The sequence below is a fragment of the Penicillium cataractarum genome (genome assembly GCF_028827025.1).
Source record: "Penicillium cataractarum strain IBT 29864 chromosome Unknown utg000002l, whole genome shotgun sequence".
NCBI classification, from domain to species: domain Eukaryota; kingdom Fungi; phylum Ascomycota; class Eurotiomycetes; order Eurotiales; family Aspergillaceae; genus Penicillium; species Penicillium cataractarum.
In genome coordinates, this window is record NW_026622738.1 from 4,920,277 (window position 1) to 4,935,479 (window position 15,203).

Here is a 15,203-nt window from a genome sequence, read left to right on the forward strand (position 1 = left end):
CGATTGTAATTGGAAAGTACCCCACGCGGTCTCGACGGGCAACCGAGTGGACGGATGAGATGCGGGCCTGAGGTGTCGCGGGAATTTCCTTCATTTTCTTTTTTTAGTCTCGGACTGTTAGGGACTTAGGGTAGCTTATACAATATAGCTATATGTAGTACACTCGAGACATGATAGTAATCACTACCATTGGCATAATAGCTACAGCTCAATATTCAGCCCAAGCTACAATCCCAGCTCCAAGCTCCGTACCGTGGCTAGCCCAGAGTCCACATCCACCCAGTCATACTCCTCCAGATCCCAGCACGAGTATAGCTACCTATACATAGCATCCTTCACAACACCACTCACTAAACATTCGCCACCCCAATCAATCTCCCTAGTACATAACCCCATACAACATCTCCAATCCGCCTATCACCACTACCCTCACCAACCCAATTCTTATCGCACCCACACAATTGGATTCCTCCCCCCAGCACATTGCTTTTTCCGACCCCATCCATCTTACCTATCTCGCACGAGCGGAGCCCTGAAGAAAGGCAATTACACTCAAGCTGCCAGTAGTTTATTTCAACTCCATGCCTTGCGGGGATCGATGCCCTTATCTACGTTATCATGTTATCGTCAAACGCGTAGGTATGCCTGCGACGGATGCGGATTGTAGGTTGTTGGTATTGCACCGGACTGGGGCTGCTTATTGATAACCATTCTAGTTCTACTAGGATGGTCTTGGTAGCTGTGTGTTCCTATTGGGTTGTTTTGCGTACGATAAAGGAATTGTTTTTGGCTGGGATGATTGGTTGGATAAGGAGGTGTTCTTGTCTTTGCGATGGCGTGCTTGAGAGGGAATTATAGAGGGGTTGGTGTGACCTTTTTTTCTCTATATTACGTCTGTTATATCGCTCAATAGCTGGGGTTTATGAGCGATAAAATGAGTTAGAGAAGGAGATGCTGGCGTTGATGTCGGGCTAGAGATAGTATAGTGTAGGTAGTCGTTCTATTTCGTAGTTGGGAAAGCACAGAGTTCGAAGTATACAGGTCTAGCAAGGAAACTTGTGATATCCCATTTTTCAAAGAACACATATTCCAGATAGAATAAACTTCAATCCTCAGCGAGAAATGAATATTGGAAATAGAATAGTAGAAAGAACCATCCACAAAGCAAACAATCAAACTTTTTTTCGGGGAATCAGATAGAAGAGAGATAAGAAAGGACCCGATATCCCCAGATGCCCATAACCGAGGCATATAGATCTGTCGGAATAAGAGAGAAAATAAAACAAGCCACAACAGTAATATAACCGTTCGAGGCATCCCATAATTCCCATGCCCATTCGCCAACAATGCAATGATTAGAGCCCTCAAGGCAGTAACCCATAAACAAGAACAGTAAAAAGAACAGGCTGCGGGGCAGGTTCTACATGCACAGACAACATCACCGTGCACGTCTGCCGGGGATCAAACAGTCGTAAAAGAATAAAGAAAGGAGGGGAACACTTATTGTGTTGATCCCCACTTTCCAAACCCCCCCAATCGCATGGTCATCAGCGACTCAGGTAAAGCAGGACAGAAAGAAAAGACGCAATTAGAACCCCCCAAAACCATACACTTGCTTTCCTTTCAAAGCATCCAATCCAGTCCATTCGCCTCTTCTTCCACGGGGAATACCTCACGCGCATACTCCTCCATATCGCGCCATCCCTGCCACAAATGTCTCGCCTCGTCCGTCACCCGCAACGAAACAACTCCACCGGGACCTTGCATCATCCCCGCACCTGCGCCCTTTCCACCGGCCGGACCCAATCCCTTCGGCGATCCCGCTGCGGGTTGCGAGAACTCGGGCTGGGGGAAGTACGGCGCTTCGCACTCGCCGAACAGCAATTCCAGCGCCTCCAGTTGTTCCCGGTATCCGGGGGGAATCTTGACTTTGATTTCGATCTTGGGCACGTGAACGTAGTGGCAGGGTCGATTCAGGGCACGGGAGAAGGCGGCGCAGACTTGATTCGGTGAGAGGGTCTCGAATGTGAGTGCGATACTGATGCGCATTGATATTAGTATACTTTTCTGTCCAAACTTATTCGTGCAAATCAGATACTCACCGATGACCGTGCCACTTCTTAGGCCCATCCTTGAAAATCTGCAACAGCGTCGGTCCCACGTCGTGCTCGGCATCTAACCAAGGCAAAGGCGTCTCGGGATCAAACGGCGCCCGCCACTCGAAACTCCCATCATCCAGCAACTCCATTTGGAACAGCGGGTAGGGCAGACTGGTGAAATTATTATTGTAGATACCCGCATAGACAAACGTAGCCGGCAAACCGAGCTGGCGCACGTAATTCTCGACAGTAAACTTGGGCGCCCACTGCGGAACCGCCGGCCATGGTCCATGAACGGAGTGATCGGGCATGCTGCTGTAAATGTAATGGGAGATGGAGCCCGCGCGCTTTGCGGCGTCCGCGAGAGCGCGGCCGATAGCGACCTCGTCGCCGGCTTGGGAGACGGTGTTGATGAAGGCGTAATTGGCGCCTTGGAAGAGGGCATCCATGAGCGCGGGGTTGTTCAGGAGCGGGCCTTGCAGGAGGGTCACATTGGGGAGGGTCTGAAGTTCTTCGGCGATGAGGCCCTTGAGGGAGTGGATTTGCGCGCGCACCGCATAGCCGACGGCCGATGCGACGCGGATCAGCGACGCCGCTTGTCGCCCGGCCGCGTTGACCACGGCTATCGTCTTCTGCGGTTGTGTCATTCGGGTTGTTGTGAGGGTATAGATTTTAGGGAGGTTGTTGGTTTTTGGCGGGGGGAGAAGGAGGGAGAGAATCCTTGGAAGAGCCGGAGAGAGGAGGAGATAGGAAGAAGGTTCCGGGTAGAATTCGGGAAGACAGAGCAGGGGTGTAAGTAGAGGGAAGAAGAGATCAGGCGGATGAATGATAGGTGGATCAGAGGTCAGGAAAAAGGAAGATGGACAAAGATAAAAGGAAAATCCGGAGTAACCGCCTTGGCGAGGAAAAAATGGAGGTGAGGGCTTAAGGCTTTGCGATAGTGGGGTACCTTGGGAGGAGGGGAGGTGCAGAAAAGTCGAAAAGTTGTATGTAACGAGAACTAAAAAAGCCCGCGATCAGACGGAGAGGGGGGGGGGGTTCCACCAAGGGACCGACTAATTCGAGACCGAATAAGAATTAGGCGATAGAAACAGTCAGCCCGATGATCTGCAGCGAGAGCAGAGAAGGGAAAGAAAATAATTTCTTTGAGAAGGAGTAGGGTTTTTAATTCCTTAAGGAGGCGGAGAGGCTTTGATTTCCGATTCCGACCATAAAACGCGGAGGAGGGGGAAAGGAGGGGGAAGAGAAGAAAGGATAAGATAACAGAAAGTAAGACCGGGAAGTAGAGCCGAGTCAAAAATTCTTAGTCGGGCAGCTTTATAGGGGAGGGGGGAAAGGAGAGAATTAAAGTAATATTACGGTGACTATAGAGAGACTTATAGGGCTCCGTGCGATGGTCTGATGAAATGATAGGGGGATCAAGCATCATTTCATAGTGTGATCTGATAGTCGCTTGGAGTATAAGAAACAAGTAAAAATAAGTGACGGCAGAAAAAAAAGGAAAAAAAAGGAAAAAATAGAGAGAAAAAAAAAGAGTCAAGAAATATGCTATAACTAGCGTCGAAAGCCCAGTGGTACCTTACTTTGTAGTAACTACTATTATTGCTATGACTACGAACGAACTATACTTCTCCGGTGACCTACCCCTTTCGATCGGTATACAAGGTCTAATCGAGTATCAACCACCAGACCTACTACTTACTGGTCTATTATTACCAGATTTCTATTTTTTGTTTTGCTTATTCCAACAATGATACATATTCTCCCGTTTGCACCATTTTTTTTCTCCCCTCGACTCCTCCGATGACACCATCGTGTACACGCTGGACTGGGCTGGGCGGTCTCCAGGCCCTTTTTCTTTACGTAAATCGGCGGCGTCGGCAGCGTCCACTGGACGGGAAGATCCTGCCAGACCGGCCATCGGGACCCAGGCTCGGCCCCATGAGAAATGCCCTGGGAAACAGGGCCTATCCTTGGCTGCACAATGGCACATCCAAGTCAGATCACGACCGTCTATCATCTACTGCGTTTGTAGGTCTGCACGGGTACAGGCTCCGGTTTAAGCTCCTGCCAAGCCGTGATGATGCCATCTCGAGAAATAGTACCAAGGAGTAACTACTCCAACTAGGTGCGCTGGAGCAATTGGAGAATAGTCAGACAGACCAGGTGACCATATAGCACCTTACTACAGTAGTAGTCGTAGACTACTAGTAGTATTAGACCTTGCCGAGCATCGCAGCTCAACACCATTTAGCCACGGGGCCACTAATCCCTATAACGCCGAACTATCAAAATCGCGCAAACGTGGGGAACAACCAAGAAAAACGAAGACGTGGAAGGAGAAAAAAAAGTGGGCAACATAGGTCATACCAGTGAAGAAACAAGCACCGAAAAAAAAGATCTTTTTTTATTACTCACGATAGTACAGTAGTGTTCGCTCTTCGTTCCACCAACTGCCAGGGGCGCGCTCACGTGGTGCTAGGATGTGGGTTCCTGGTGTCATTTTTTTCTCTCTGCTCAACTCCTGTGGATTGATGGGACTGATTGGATGGGGGAATTGGGATAGGGAACAAAAAGAGGGTCGATCGGAATTCTGGCGCATCACCTGGACACGCCAACGCATGACCCCTTTTGGTTGCCTGTGAAAGAGGCTGGAGGAAACGGTGAATGGAGAACGAAGGGATGACCTGCCTCAATCGATTAGTGCAGCGATGTTCGGGGTCTGGTTCGAGTTTGTCAGAATTTGTAGATTCTTGATTCTAGATTCTGGAGTTCTACATGAATTAGTAGAGATAATATACCTATTAAGTCAAGAGTATATAATTAGAATAATAGGCATATTGTGTAGAAAATAAGGAATTGCACAGACAAGCCATAGAGTATGAAAATCATATAGACACGTTGGGAACAGTATTCTGTTCGCCCACCAAGTAGTAGACTCCGGAGACACGTACTCTTGTTTCTCCGTTATCTTCTATAGTATCCCCAATAGACATCAAGTTAGTCATGTAGCCAACTAATACCTCCGGATCGCCTTCCGAAGGTACCTGGGAAAAAAAATGACCCAGGCCCTTGGCCCGATGTGTCATGGCTGAAAACAGCTCGCCAGACGAACAGCGCCAAAGCCAAACCCCGCAAAATTCTATCGGCCAGCTGCGTAGTGCGTGCAGGATTGGATGGGGCAACTAGTAACTGCTGTACAGAGTACATACATACTGTATGTACATGTACTCCGTACTGAAGTACTGGACGGTGGCATCCGAGGGCAGAGTGGAAGTCGCCGAACCTTGAAACCCCCGGACCCATGGAATGAAGACGAAGAACCGAGAAATTTTGCAGACTTTTCTTGAAGATCATATCGCTATCGCCATCTATCAATATCTATCAATAATATCTCTAAACGCAATCACTAAGAAGAAATCACGGGGATGAAGAAACAAAGTTATAAACTTAATTAGTTCAAGTCAAGCCCAAAATGGGTTGCAAAGCCCGGAACTCAGCAGATGAGGGGGAAAAAGGGCCACCCAATCCAGCACCAGTCACCAGCAATTCAGCCCAGGTAACCCCAGAAAATTTCGTTGAGCCCTCCGGAACTCTCGCTGGTTATTCGTCTTTGCTTTGGTATCCACTTGGCGACTGGGCTGGCCCCTCCCTTCCTTCCTTCCTCCCTCCTCTAGCGGCAGGGACCGATCTCCGCGGACATGCAAATCCCACATATCCAAATGACCCAATAGTTCCATGTCTTTCTGGCGTGATCATTTGCGCTTAGCATATCGCCCGCGCTGTACTACCCGCGATGATGTGACCGGCGTGAAATCCCTCCTCGTCCACAGATTGGGAAGAGAGACATGTGAGCCGATGTCGCGAATCGGGGATGTCGGGGACTGACTGGCTACGTGGTGGTGGTGGTGTTGCTGGTGGTGTTGCTGGTGTTGTCGTTCCCCTTCCCCCCTCTTTCTCTCGCGTATCGTGAATGCTGCTTTCTATTTCCTTTCACGGTGCTGACCCGGCCATCAATGTCCGACTGCGCCCGGCGTTTTGATCTTCCTCGTCCATCTCGCGTTGGTTGTTCTCACGTGGGTCAATGCCCGCTAAACCCCAGACTCCGGGACGCCGCCGGGCCAGAAGCTCGGCCGCCGGTCGCTCATCAGAGTGTAGATGAGCACCAGATTTCCGCAACAGCAAGACGTGCTCTGATAGGCCCGCATTCGCCGCCAGGAACAGCGGGGTACGTCCATTGCGATTGCGCAAGTGAACGGAGCCACCATGCGATAGCAAGAAGTGGAGAATCGAAATCGCAGGGGAAGTAGCCGCCAAGTGCTAAAAAGACGGCGTGCAACAAACACCGAGTCAGCAATGCAAAGTAAAAACCAATCTGGCGCAATATGGCAATCCCCAGAGAATTTGTTTTTTCTTTTCTTTTTGGGTCTTCACTTACGATAGGCGTGTTCCCTGAATAATCTGCATCATTAAGCAGCCAGTGGTGTTCCGTCTTGAGGATCGTCTTGACCCGTTCGAGATCGCCTTGCGCAATGGCGTATCCCATTGCCGTCAGCGTCTGCACGCGCTCGGGCAGCGCACCGTCCGGATGACGGAAGACCGGCAGCGACGATTCGCTCAACTCGCCCCGGAGTGATACTGACATGTTCTTAGCTACAGATTCCGGAGTGGAGTCTGGTAACGCGAGCAGGTACGCCAGTTTCGTCAACGCTGCCTCTGTCGTCATGTCAAGGCCCGCGACAACACCGGCCCGGGAGAGGCTCATTCCTGTAGCATAGACAGGACTAACACTACCTGTCAGGCCTTAGCAAAGAAAATTAAACCGTTAGCATCCTCTTTGCTCATATAGGGCAGGGGCCGGATATAGCTCACATTGAGTCACGTTGACAATCACGATTCCTCGTCGAATGGCGGCGGCCAGCACGTTAATCATGGCGTTGTCTTGTCCAGATGGGGCATTTCCTGCTCCAAACGTCTCCAACACCAAGCCACGTAGCCCATCCAGCTTCAATACGGCATCCACCATCTCCGGTTTGATACCCGGGAAGATACGAAGGCACGCGACATGGGCCGTATCCAGGTTCGTCTGAATACGGAAGTGCTCCAAGGTTGTCGGCCGGTGGACCATGTCCCAGTTGACATTGGTGCGCATCGAAGTGGTCACGGCCAGCGGCGGGCAATTGGGCGCATCAAAGGCAGCAAAGTCGCTGGCAGCCACCTTGGTGGTGCGATTACCCCGGAAGAGCTTGTTGTTAAAGTACAAGCATACCTCGGGGATCATGAAGTGGCCGGCCACTACCAGGGAACCGAGCAAGTTATCCGTAGCATCGTTTTGGAGCTCGAGCATTGGCGCTTGAGACCCCGTGAGGACGACGGGCTTTCCAAGGTTCTGCAGCATGAAGCTCAGCGCAGAGCAACTATATGCCAAACTATCGGTACCGTGCAGAACGACGAAGCCATCGAAGAAAGTGTAGTTCTGGAAAATGGTCTGCGCAATCTCCGCCCAGCCCTTGGCATTGATAGAGCTGCTGTCCAAGAGTTCCTCGAACTCGTAGACGGTGTAGCGCACTTGACGGCCGTAGGTCGTGACCGGAGTGCGTAGACTGGGATGCGGAGTGATATCGCGTCCTCCCTTGGTCACCACGTCCATCTCGGCAGGGGCAGAGCCATCGTTGAAGCATGGTACCCGGGCCATGCAGTTCTCTTGGAACCCTCTAGCAGGGATGAATCCATGTGGCGATGGTTGCATGCAGATTGTGCCTCCAGTCATGATGATCAACACCCTAGACTCTTGGATAGCGAGTTCTGGGGGGCTCTGCAGCCCCGGGCTCGAAGAGGATGTCTCCGTGGAGCCCATTGTGAATGTTGGACTGAGATGATAAATTCTGCAACGAAGAACAAAGTAGTGTCGCAAGTGTCGATGGAACTCAAATCAAAGGCGACACGAAAACCCGACGACCTTCAATTACTGAGGCAGTCCTCGAATGATAGGGCTTGCCGAACGCGACAGGCACAATCAAAAGCCGATGATAACCCCAATCAGCCCCTCCAAGAAAATTCCGCGATCGCTGCTTTCACTTCGGTGAATTGCGGGGAGATGACGATGGGTTAAAATTTTTTTCCCTCTTAGTTGCTGTGCCCTGCTGTATGTAAATTTTCACGATTCCGATAATAGACCCGGCGAGAAGTGAGACAGAGAAAAAATCCACGCATATGCACAGCTTCTCCAAGCCGAAGATGGTGATTGAGTCTTTTGGCCGAAAACCCCAAATCGACTCCGATCGTATTACGTACGGGCATCTTATTGGAGAGAGATTTTCACGGGCTGGACCAACTTTAAAACGCGGCTCCACTGGGCTCTGAGTTAAGCCAACGGTATCGCTTGGAGTCGGCGGAGTGGCTCCGAGGGATAACTTGATATCAAGAAGAGAAGATTGATGTGTATGAGAGAAGATGAGAGCAATTGAGAATAGAAGAGAAGAGGAAAAAAGAGAGGAAGTTGGGACAATCAAACAGGACGGATCCGGTCGCAGACCACGTGCGGGTTGATTTGCTTTTTCTCTTATCTTTGCCATCGACATACGGAGTATGTATGTCCTGGTCTAGCTCCTTTTAAACAAGCCAAGTCAATTCGGTTGATAAGAATGATCCTTGAAATTGGCCAGCATCTTCATGAATTTATTGTTATTCCGAAACTTCAACCTATACCCGTGATATATTGTCCTACTCAAACGCGACGTCCATGGGCGAACCAGTCGATCGAGGATGATAACAACTACAACTGCATAGGCAACAGAGACATAGTCCATGTCTGGATTGGGTAGCATCGATAAGGCGCAGGTCTATCGGTTTTATTGGGTAAACTTACATTACTCGATGTTTGAGCCGGCATTGTGCAGGGAACGAATACTTATTCAACTAAGATTACCAAGTCAACCCAATCCATGCGAGGTATATTCAGTACCTTCTCTGTATAGTAAAACTTATTCCAAATTAGCCATTCATCTCAAAAACCGTACTATTCAGGCTCCAGGTATTCATAAGGGATGCGATTGAAGTGTAGATCATCCATATAGTGAAATCTCTTTACCATCTCTTTCTGTACAAATATTTATTTCCAGCCTTAACTGACACTCAACTATCACGTAGGACTCAACTATCACGTAGGACTCAACTATCACGTAGGATTGAATTGAAACATATCCTCTTCCAGCAACCCCATCATATACTGGTTACCAGAGAACCAATTACCCAACTGCGCAGCCTGCGACATTTCCACCATCGACATATCTTGACCTTGAGGTTGGCCTTGAGCAGGCATAGACGGATTTCCATACCCAGACGCCTGAAGCGACGGATCCGCTGCACCGGTAGCCATAGACGAACCGTCCGGCTGAAACGCGCCCCACGGATTATTAGCAACCGCATTTCCCGGTGCCAATCCAAGCGCGCTCAGATAGGCATCGAACTCTTGGCCTACGGATGCCATGTTCTGGTCCTCGCCGGCTTGTTTTCGCGACTTTGCTTCGACGTAGAGACGGGCGACTGTGCTGAGGACTGAACAGAGGTTGTGAAGGCGGTCGATTGATTGGGAGAAACGGCAGAGAGGGCGTAGAGAGGCAACGAAGTCTTCGAGGCGGGCGAGATCTTTGGTGTCGGATGTTGTGATGACGTGACAGAATATGACGATGAAAGGGACGAATGGGGAGAGGAAAATCGCCCTGTTGAATATTAGTGATGGGATACGTGATTGAGGGAGGTTAAAGAGGGAGGTCAATGGAAATGCTTTTCCAGGGCTTTTTTCACTTACCAATGCATGTATGAACATCGCAAATTTTCGGAAGCTTCTTTTAGACTGGCTATGCACACTTGATGGAGCTCCAGCGCTGCTCTGGCCGTCTCGATACACTCCGGGATGAAGGTGCTGGGCGAGCCAGGCTCAACCGGGATAGCACGGTATATCAATGTCAAGATTGCCAATCGACTGACTCCATCAGAGCGAAGGTAGATAACATCGACTTCGGACATGTTCAAATCGGCAGTCAAAATTCGCTGTTCGATATAGGTGAGTATTAAAGCAAAGCATATAACGCTGGTGTATGGGTTTTGCTTACATCAAAAGGATCAAGGACATCCCTCCGCATTTCAACAGCCAAGCGCCGAGCATGCACCACCCGTTCGCTCTCTGGCTGGTTAAGTGCTGCAGGGCTGTATAAATTCGTGTATATGTCGTTCTGGATGACGGCTTGCCGAGCCCATAGAGAGCAAACCATGCTCCATACTCCCATGTTCGGGAAGCATTCGAACGGCGAAGGGATATCCACGTCGCAGGCCTGTACCACTGAAGCACGTCCCAAGCGCAATGACATCAAGTTAATAATCGTATACACAGACCAGAAAATGTCCTGTTTTCGGTGTTGCACTTCAGGAGGATCGTGTTCCATGGAAGAGCGGCGATTGTATCCCAAAGTCTGGCACATTTGAATAGCTGTCGAGGCGAGAGTCCAACTGACTGACGGCTTCGATATTTCGATTCCATGAATTGCCTTCTCTCGTCAGCGCCTGGCCTGTGCTGAAATTAGGGTCTTGTATGGGAGAACTCACACCAACTGCCAGTGCAACGACAGAGTCCATAGTAACTGGCATCAAAATATTCAAATTCGCCAATGCCGCCTCCAAATTATCCTTACATACCTGGACATACCGCTGGTATTCGTCTCGTGTGGCAGGCTCCTTCTCGCAGAATCCAAATTCAACAAAGATACCATAAAGGCCAAAGTTAGCGATGATAAATGTCGCGTCGGAGTAATCCTCTGTAGCAAAGTAGACTTCCTGACACCTCGAGATGAAATAGTCCACCGTGAAGAAAGGAATATAGCCCCCAAACGAGGCGGGCGGGTTCTCTGCATTTATTAGAATCATGGAACTCGCTTGCCCCTGGGTTTTCAGTCATACCTTTGGCCTTTTTCAGTACGGATAGGACCACTGGCAAGGGTGGCATCTCCAAATCACGTATATCACAGCGTGCGCCCAACCGACTGGAAAGTTGACCTCTCTGCGTTCCGGCGTCTCGCTGTTTACTTTGCATCTCAACAATTTGTTTCAGAGATGAAAGAGCCTCGCTGATCTTCGGGCTAGAAAACATTTCAGGTGTACTGTGTGAAACGGCAGATTCGAGAAATTCCTTTGCATAAGCGGAATGAGCCGCTAGAGAGGAATTCCCCTCGTATGCAGAGCCGGAGTCGTGCTGCTCGATCGCAAGATTAGAAGTATACCCGGGGGCTTTTAAATCTTCGTGATCTTGCTTGGATGCTGAGGATTGAGTTCGAGCTAATGTAACGGGTGATGATAGAGATGATGCCGAAAATTTGGAGGTGTGGGCAACACCTTGCTGTCGAGACGATATTAGAAGCTCCCGTAGAGCCTGTTCAATGCCTCCGAGGCGTTGTAACGTCTCCTCGACACCACCAAGGCGCTCTTCAATGAGATCAATCTTCTTCTCACTGTTGAGGTCTGTTAGCGGCAAAGAATCATTCCGATCGGCTACCATTTTGACGACGATCACGTACTACTGGCTAGAAATCAACACGCGGCGCCGGGGCTCAGCTGGTCTCTGTCCTTCGCCTGTGGAACGACAAGTAATGTTCGAACTACGGCAATTCGAACATGGGACACGCTTGTCACACCGAATCTGAGTCGAATGTTAATCCTAGTTCGAAAAGAGACAAGGGTCATGGGCATTGATCTATATTTACCTTCCGAGTCCGGCATTGATCACACTAATCCAGGGAAAGATAGTAAGTAAGAATTATCGCCATATAAAAAGTCAATGAATTGTGCCAATGACATGATTCTTCTTTCAAATTCCCTTTGAGCTTCTGGGGAAGTGGAGTACATACTGCACGTCGGGTCAAAGCGCTTGGCGTCTCGCGCTCCTCACGGTCGGAACCCTCGGGTTCCATGGCAGGATGGCTTTCGGGCCACTTTGATCTGATGTACTTCTGTCCGTCGAGGTTGCTGGAACCTCTGGGATCGACTATGGAAAGTGTGGACGGGACTGGGGCTGCCTGTTGGAAAGTCGGCGTAGGCAGAGAGAAAAGATCACGTGGCTCCGGAGTCATGGACGGAATTGTCAGACCATCGCTGACTTTGAGAATTGGAGGTTAGATAGGACAAAAACATTCTACTATAAACGTCTGTGATCTAAAATAAATACAGTGGACCGAAGTCAGGAGTATCGACAAATTTCATGATATGTTCATTCGGCGTAACGCAGTCGTCTATGAGTGTGACCTGGGTCACACTCGCTGGGTCACACTCCCGTGGGCAGAGCGCGTCCAGCACACACATACCACCGTTTTATAGTCATCTATCCAGCAAGACGAAAATTTTCAAAACTGAATAATCAAAAGTGGCCAACGAGTAGCAGAACGACCAAACTATCGTTTAGGGGAAGCTGGTGGAACCCACGTCCCGTCGCTCCTCCAAACGCCAGCAGGGCCGTAAGTGCCGGCCTCAGCACCGCGCAAGAAGGCGAAGCGGAAAAAGAGCGCCTCGGGTTCACCATCCTCGCCCGAATCACTATAGCCCTGCAAGATAAACTGAGAATCAAGCTCAAGGCTGTCAACCTCGCGTGACTCAAGGACTGGCGTCTTGCTCAGCTCAAGCCCGTTGTGCCCATGGCGGTGCCAGGTAAATTCGCCAGGTTTGTCCTCGTCAAGATAGCCGCGCCAGCGTTCTACGTCATTGAGCAGCACCGAGACTCCGTCCACGTCGAGCTCGGTCATTCGCTCGTGTTCCCACAGGGCAAAAGTGATGTTGCCATTGCCACGGTGCGTGAAACTGGAGCCTGGCTCGGGTAATGCGATCTGAACGGACGAGGCAGTGACGTTTGGATATGTGGAGCCCCACCATCCGTGAGATCCACGTCCCGGAGCCAGCTCACCCAAAGCAGCGGGGGTCTCAATGATGGAAGCGAATCCCCAGCGCGCAACACCGTTGATGAAGAGACCAAGGAGCAACCCCTGGTATGCCAGTGAGGGGCGAGTAGGAAAGGCGGTGCCTGGCATCAGCAGAATGGCGAGGATATAATGATGGATTCGAAGCCGCAGACCGGGCAGTGGGAGCAAAATCAGAATGATCAGCCCCATGGTGCAGTAAATCTTGAGGTAGCGCGGAAGGAGACCACCCTGCCGAATCTGCCATGCTTGGCTAAGAACGATAGTAAGCACAGTTGGAACGACCAATGCAAGAGCCAATTTTGCACCAGGCTGTTGCTGGATATCCATTGGCGTCAAACGCTGAAGGGGTATCAATCGTGCAAACGTGTAGTTGTTCAAGGCTCCGATAAAAAGCATCGGGAGGAATAAAAGTAGCTTCTCCAGCTGATATATGGGTGACCTGATCGGCTGGAGAAGTGGAGATGCACAGAACTTGTATAGAACATAAATCACAAACGATGCGGGCAACAACCGAGAAAGCAGCGTAGAGACAAGGTCAGACAGGTAAGGATACGATGGCGGGTCGGCAACCAAGCCTGTATGGCAGAAGACCATGAAGAATGTACTGAAGAAAAGAACAGGCGGCGAAGTGCAGAAGAGCCACAGTAATCCGACAGCCGCAGCAGTCACTCCGAGAAGCGACCAGCGCGGATCGGCTGGGCAGTTTGACTGAGAAGAGGAAAGCTGGGGGAAGCTGAAAGACTTCGGGAATGTCGATGGGAACTCCTCTGATCGAATCCCATTCTGTTTCACGGACGGGAAGGAGTGCGCTGCACCTTCGAGCTTCGCGACACCGCAGCCGCCATCGTTCGAGATGACTCCCGCATGAATAGCAGCTTGACAGACGAAACTGTCAGCACGGTAGATCGCATGATCGTCAGATCCCGGCAGGGGACCACCAATGACGAGGCCTTGGTAGTTGAAGGTTTGGTTTCCAACAACATGCGGTTCTAGCAGCTTAGTATCGCGGCAGTTTGCGGGACACCGGAAAGCCACAGTCGAGGCTGAGAAGGGGCGGCAGTCGTTTCCGTTGAGACCACATCCGTTGTCAAACGCCCTGCATCAGTCATACATATGTTAGCGTATGCCAATGCTGTCAATCAAGGAACGATATCGATACATACCAGAAATTTGTGGAGCATGAGAGTGTCTGTAGCTGGCCGTAGCCTTCAATATATCCCGAGGAGCGCGAGTGTAAGAGAACCAGGAACCAGGGCAGAAACCATGATGTGTATAGCAGCAGCAGAAGCGCCAGTTTCTGTCTGTGCTTCGGAAAAAAGTGTTCGAGGTATTGTACTGGCAGTTCTTGTAGACGCGGGAACAGCGGCTTCAGTAAAAGCATATGTGGGGGGTCAGGTCCCTTGATCCAATTCACAGTCGCACGTCCTGCCTTCCTGAGCGGCAGTGGCACCCAGCCCCAGCGAAAAGATTTGGACGACTCTTGTAGCCAGATAGGTAGGGCGCTGCCGGCTTCGACATCAGGCGGCGGGAAATCCTCGGAAGCGTCGGGATTGATGAGATTCTCCTCATCATCAAGTAATGGGGGAACATAGAGGCGAACAGCCTCGTCACGGCCCTCCCCTATCATGGCTGAAGGGTGACTGAAAAGAATGGACCGAAAATGGAAAGAGAAAGGAATGAACGAACGACTATGATGTCGGTGTTGGAGCGGTCGGCGCTAGGCGCAAGTGGAGATCTCCAAAAAAGTGGGGAGGATCACCAGGGTCACCTAGCCATGAAGCAGAGGTCGTAATGCAGGAGTCTAAAGATCGGAAACGGGAATAGAAATAAAGGATAAAGTATATGAAAGGGCCAGTATGTATAAAGGCGACAATAGTTAAGATAGTGGAAGTGAAGTGAAGTGAAGAAAGAAGAGTGGGAGAAAGAAGGGACGTCGAGGAAGGGCGGTGATTCTTGTCCGGCAGCCAATCAGCGTTGATCCTGTGACCCAGTGGCGAGGGTGCACGAGACGGCCCCAAAAACGGATGTTCACTTTGATTCTGCCTAATTCAATTTATGCATAAAAGGTTAAGTATAGAGTGTAGAAATATAGGAGATCAATCATTTCAGGGAGTGGAAAGTTAAATTAGTATTGGGCCAACAC

At 50.2% G+C, this 15,203-nt stretch overlaps 4 protein-coding genes across 4 annotated transcripts; all 4 read right to left on the reverse strand.

The window, feature by feature from the left end:
- Nucleotides 1–1,623: 1,623 nt before the first annotated feature.
- N7496_003809 (NmrA family NAD(P)-binding protein) lies at nt 1,624–2,746 on the reverse strand (the record flags this gene model as incomplete). The annotated part of the gene is made up of 2 exons (XM_056696740.1): nt 1,624–2,038; nt 2,103–2,746. 2 exons carry the CDS (start codon nt 2,744–2,746, stop codon nt 1,624–1,626), a joined length of 1,059 nt encoding a protein of 352 aa, XP_056558952.1.
- A 3,346-nt stretch (nt 2,747–6,092) lies between these two features.
- N7496_003810 (putative lysophospholipase) lies at nt 6,093–7,956 on the reverse strand (the record flags this gene model as incomplete). The annotated part of the gene is made up of 3 exons (XM_056696741.1): nt 6,093–6,419; nt 6,538–6,893; nt 6,972–7,956. The coding sequence occupies 3 exons, from the start codon at nt 7,954–7,956 to the stop codon at nt 6,093–6,095; spliced, it is 1,668 nt and encodes a 555-aa protein (XP_056558953.1).
- A 1,320-nt stretch (nt 7,957–9,276) lies between these two features.
- N7496_003811 (uncharacterized protein) lies at nt 9,277–12,220 on the reverse strand (the record flags this gene model as incomplete). Its single annotated transcript, XM_056696742.1, has 7 exons — nt 9,277–9,820; nt 9,910–10,151; nt 10,214–10,645; nt 10,704–11,002; nt 11,055–11,602; nt 11,669–11,790; nt 11,999–12,220. The coding sequence occupies 7 exons, from the start codon at nt 12,218–12,220 to the stop codon at nt 9,277–9,279; spliced, it is 2,409 nt and encodes an 802-aa protein (XP_056558954.1).
- Nucleotides 12,221–12,538: 318 nt separating this feature from the next.
- On the reverse strand, nt 12,539–14,687 carry N7496_003812 (LCCL domain-containing protein; the record flags this gene model as incomplete). Its single annotated transcript, XM_056696743.1, has 2 exons — nt 12,539–14,156; nt 14,224–14,687. 2 exons carry the CDS (start codon nt 14,685–14,687, stop codon nt 12,539–12,541), a joined length of 2,082 nt encoding a protein of 693 aa, XP_056558955.1.
- Nucleotides 14,688–15,203: the final 516 nt, after the last annotated feature.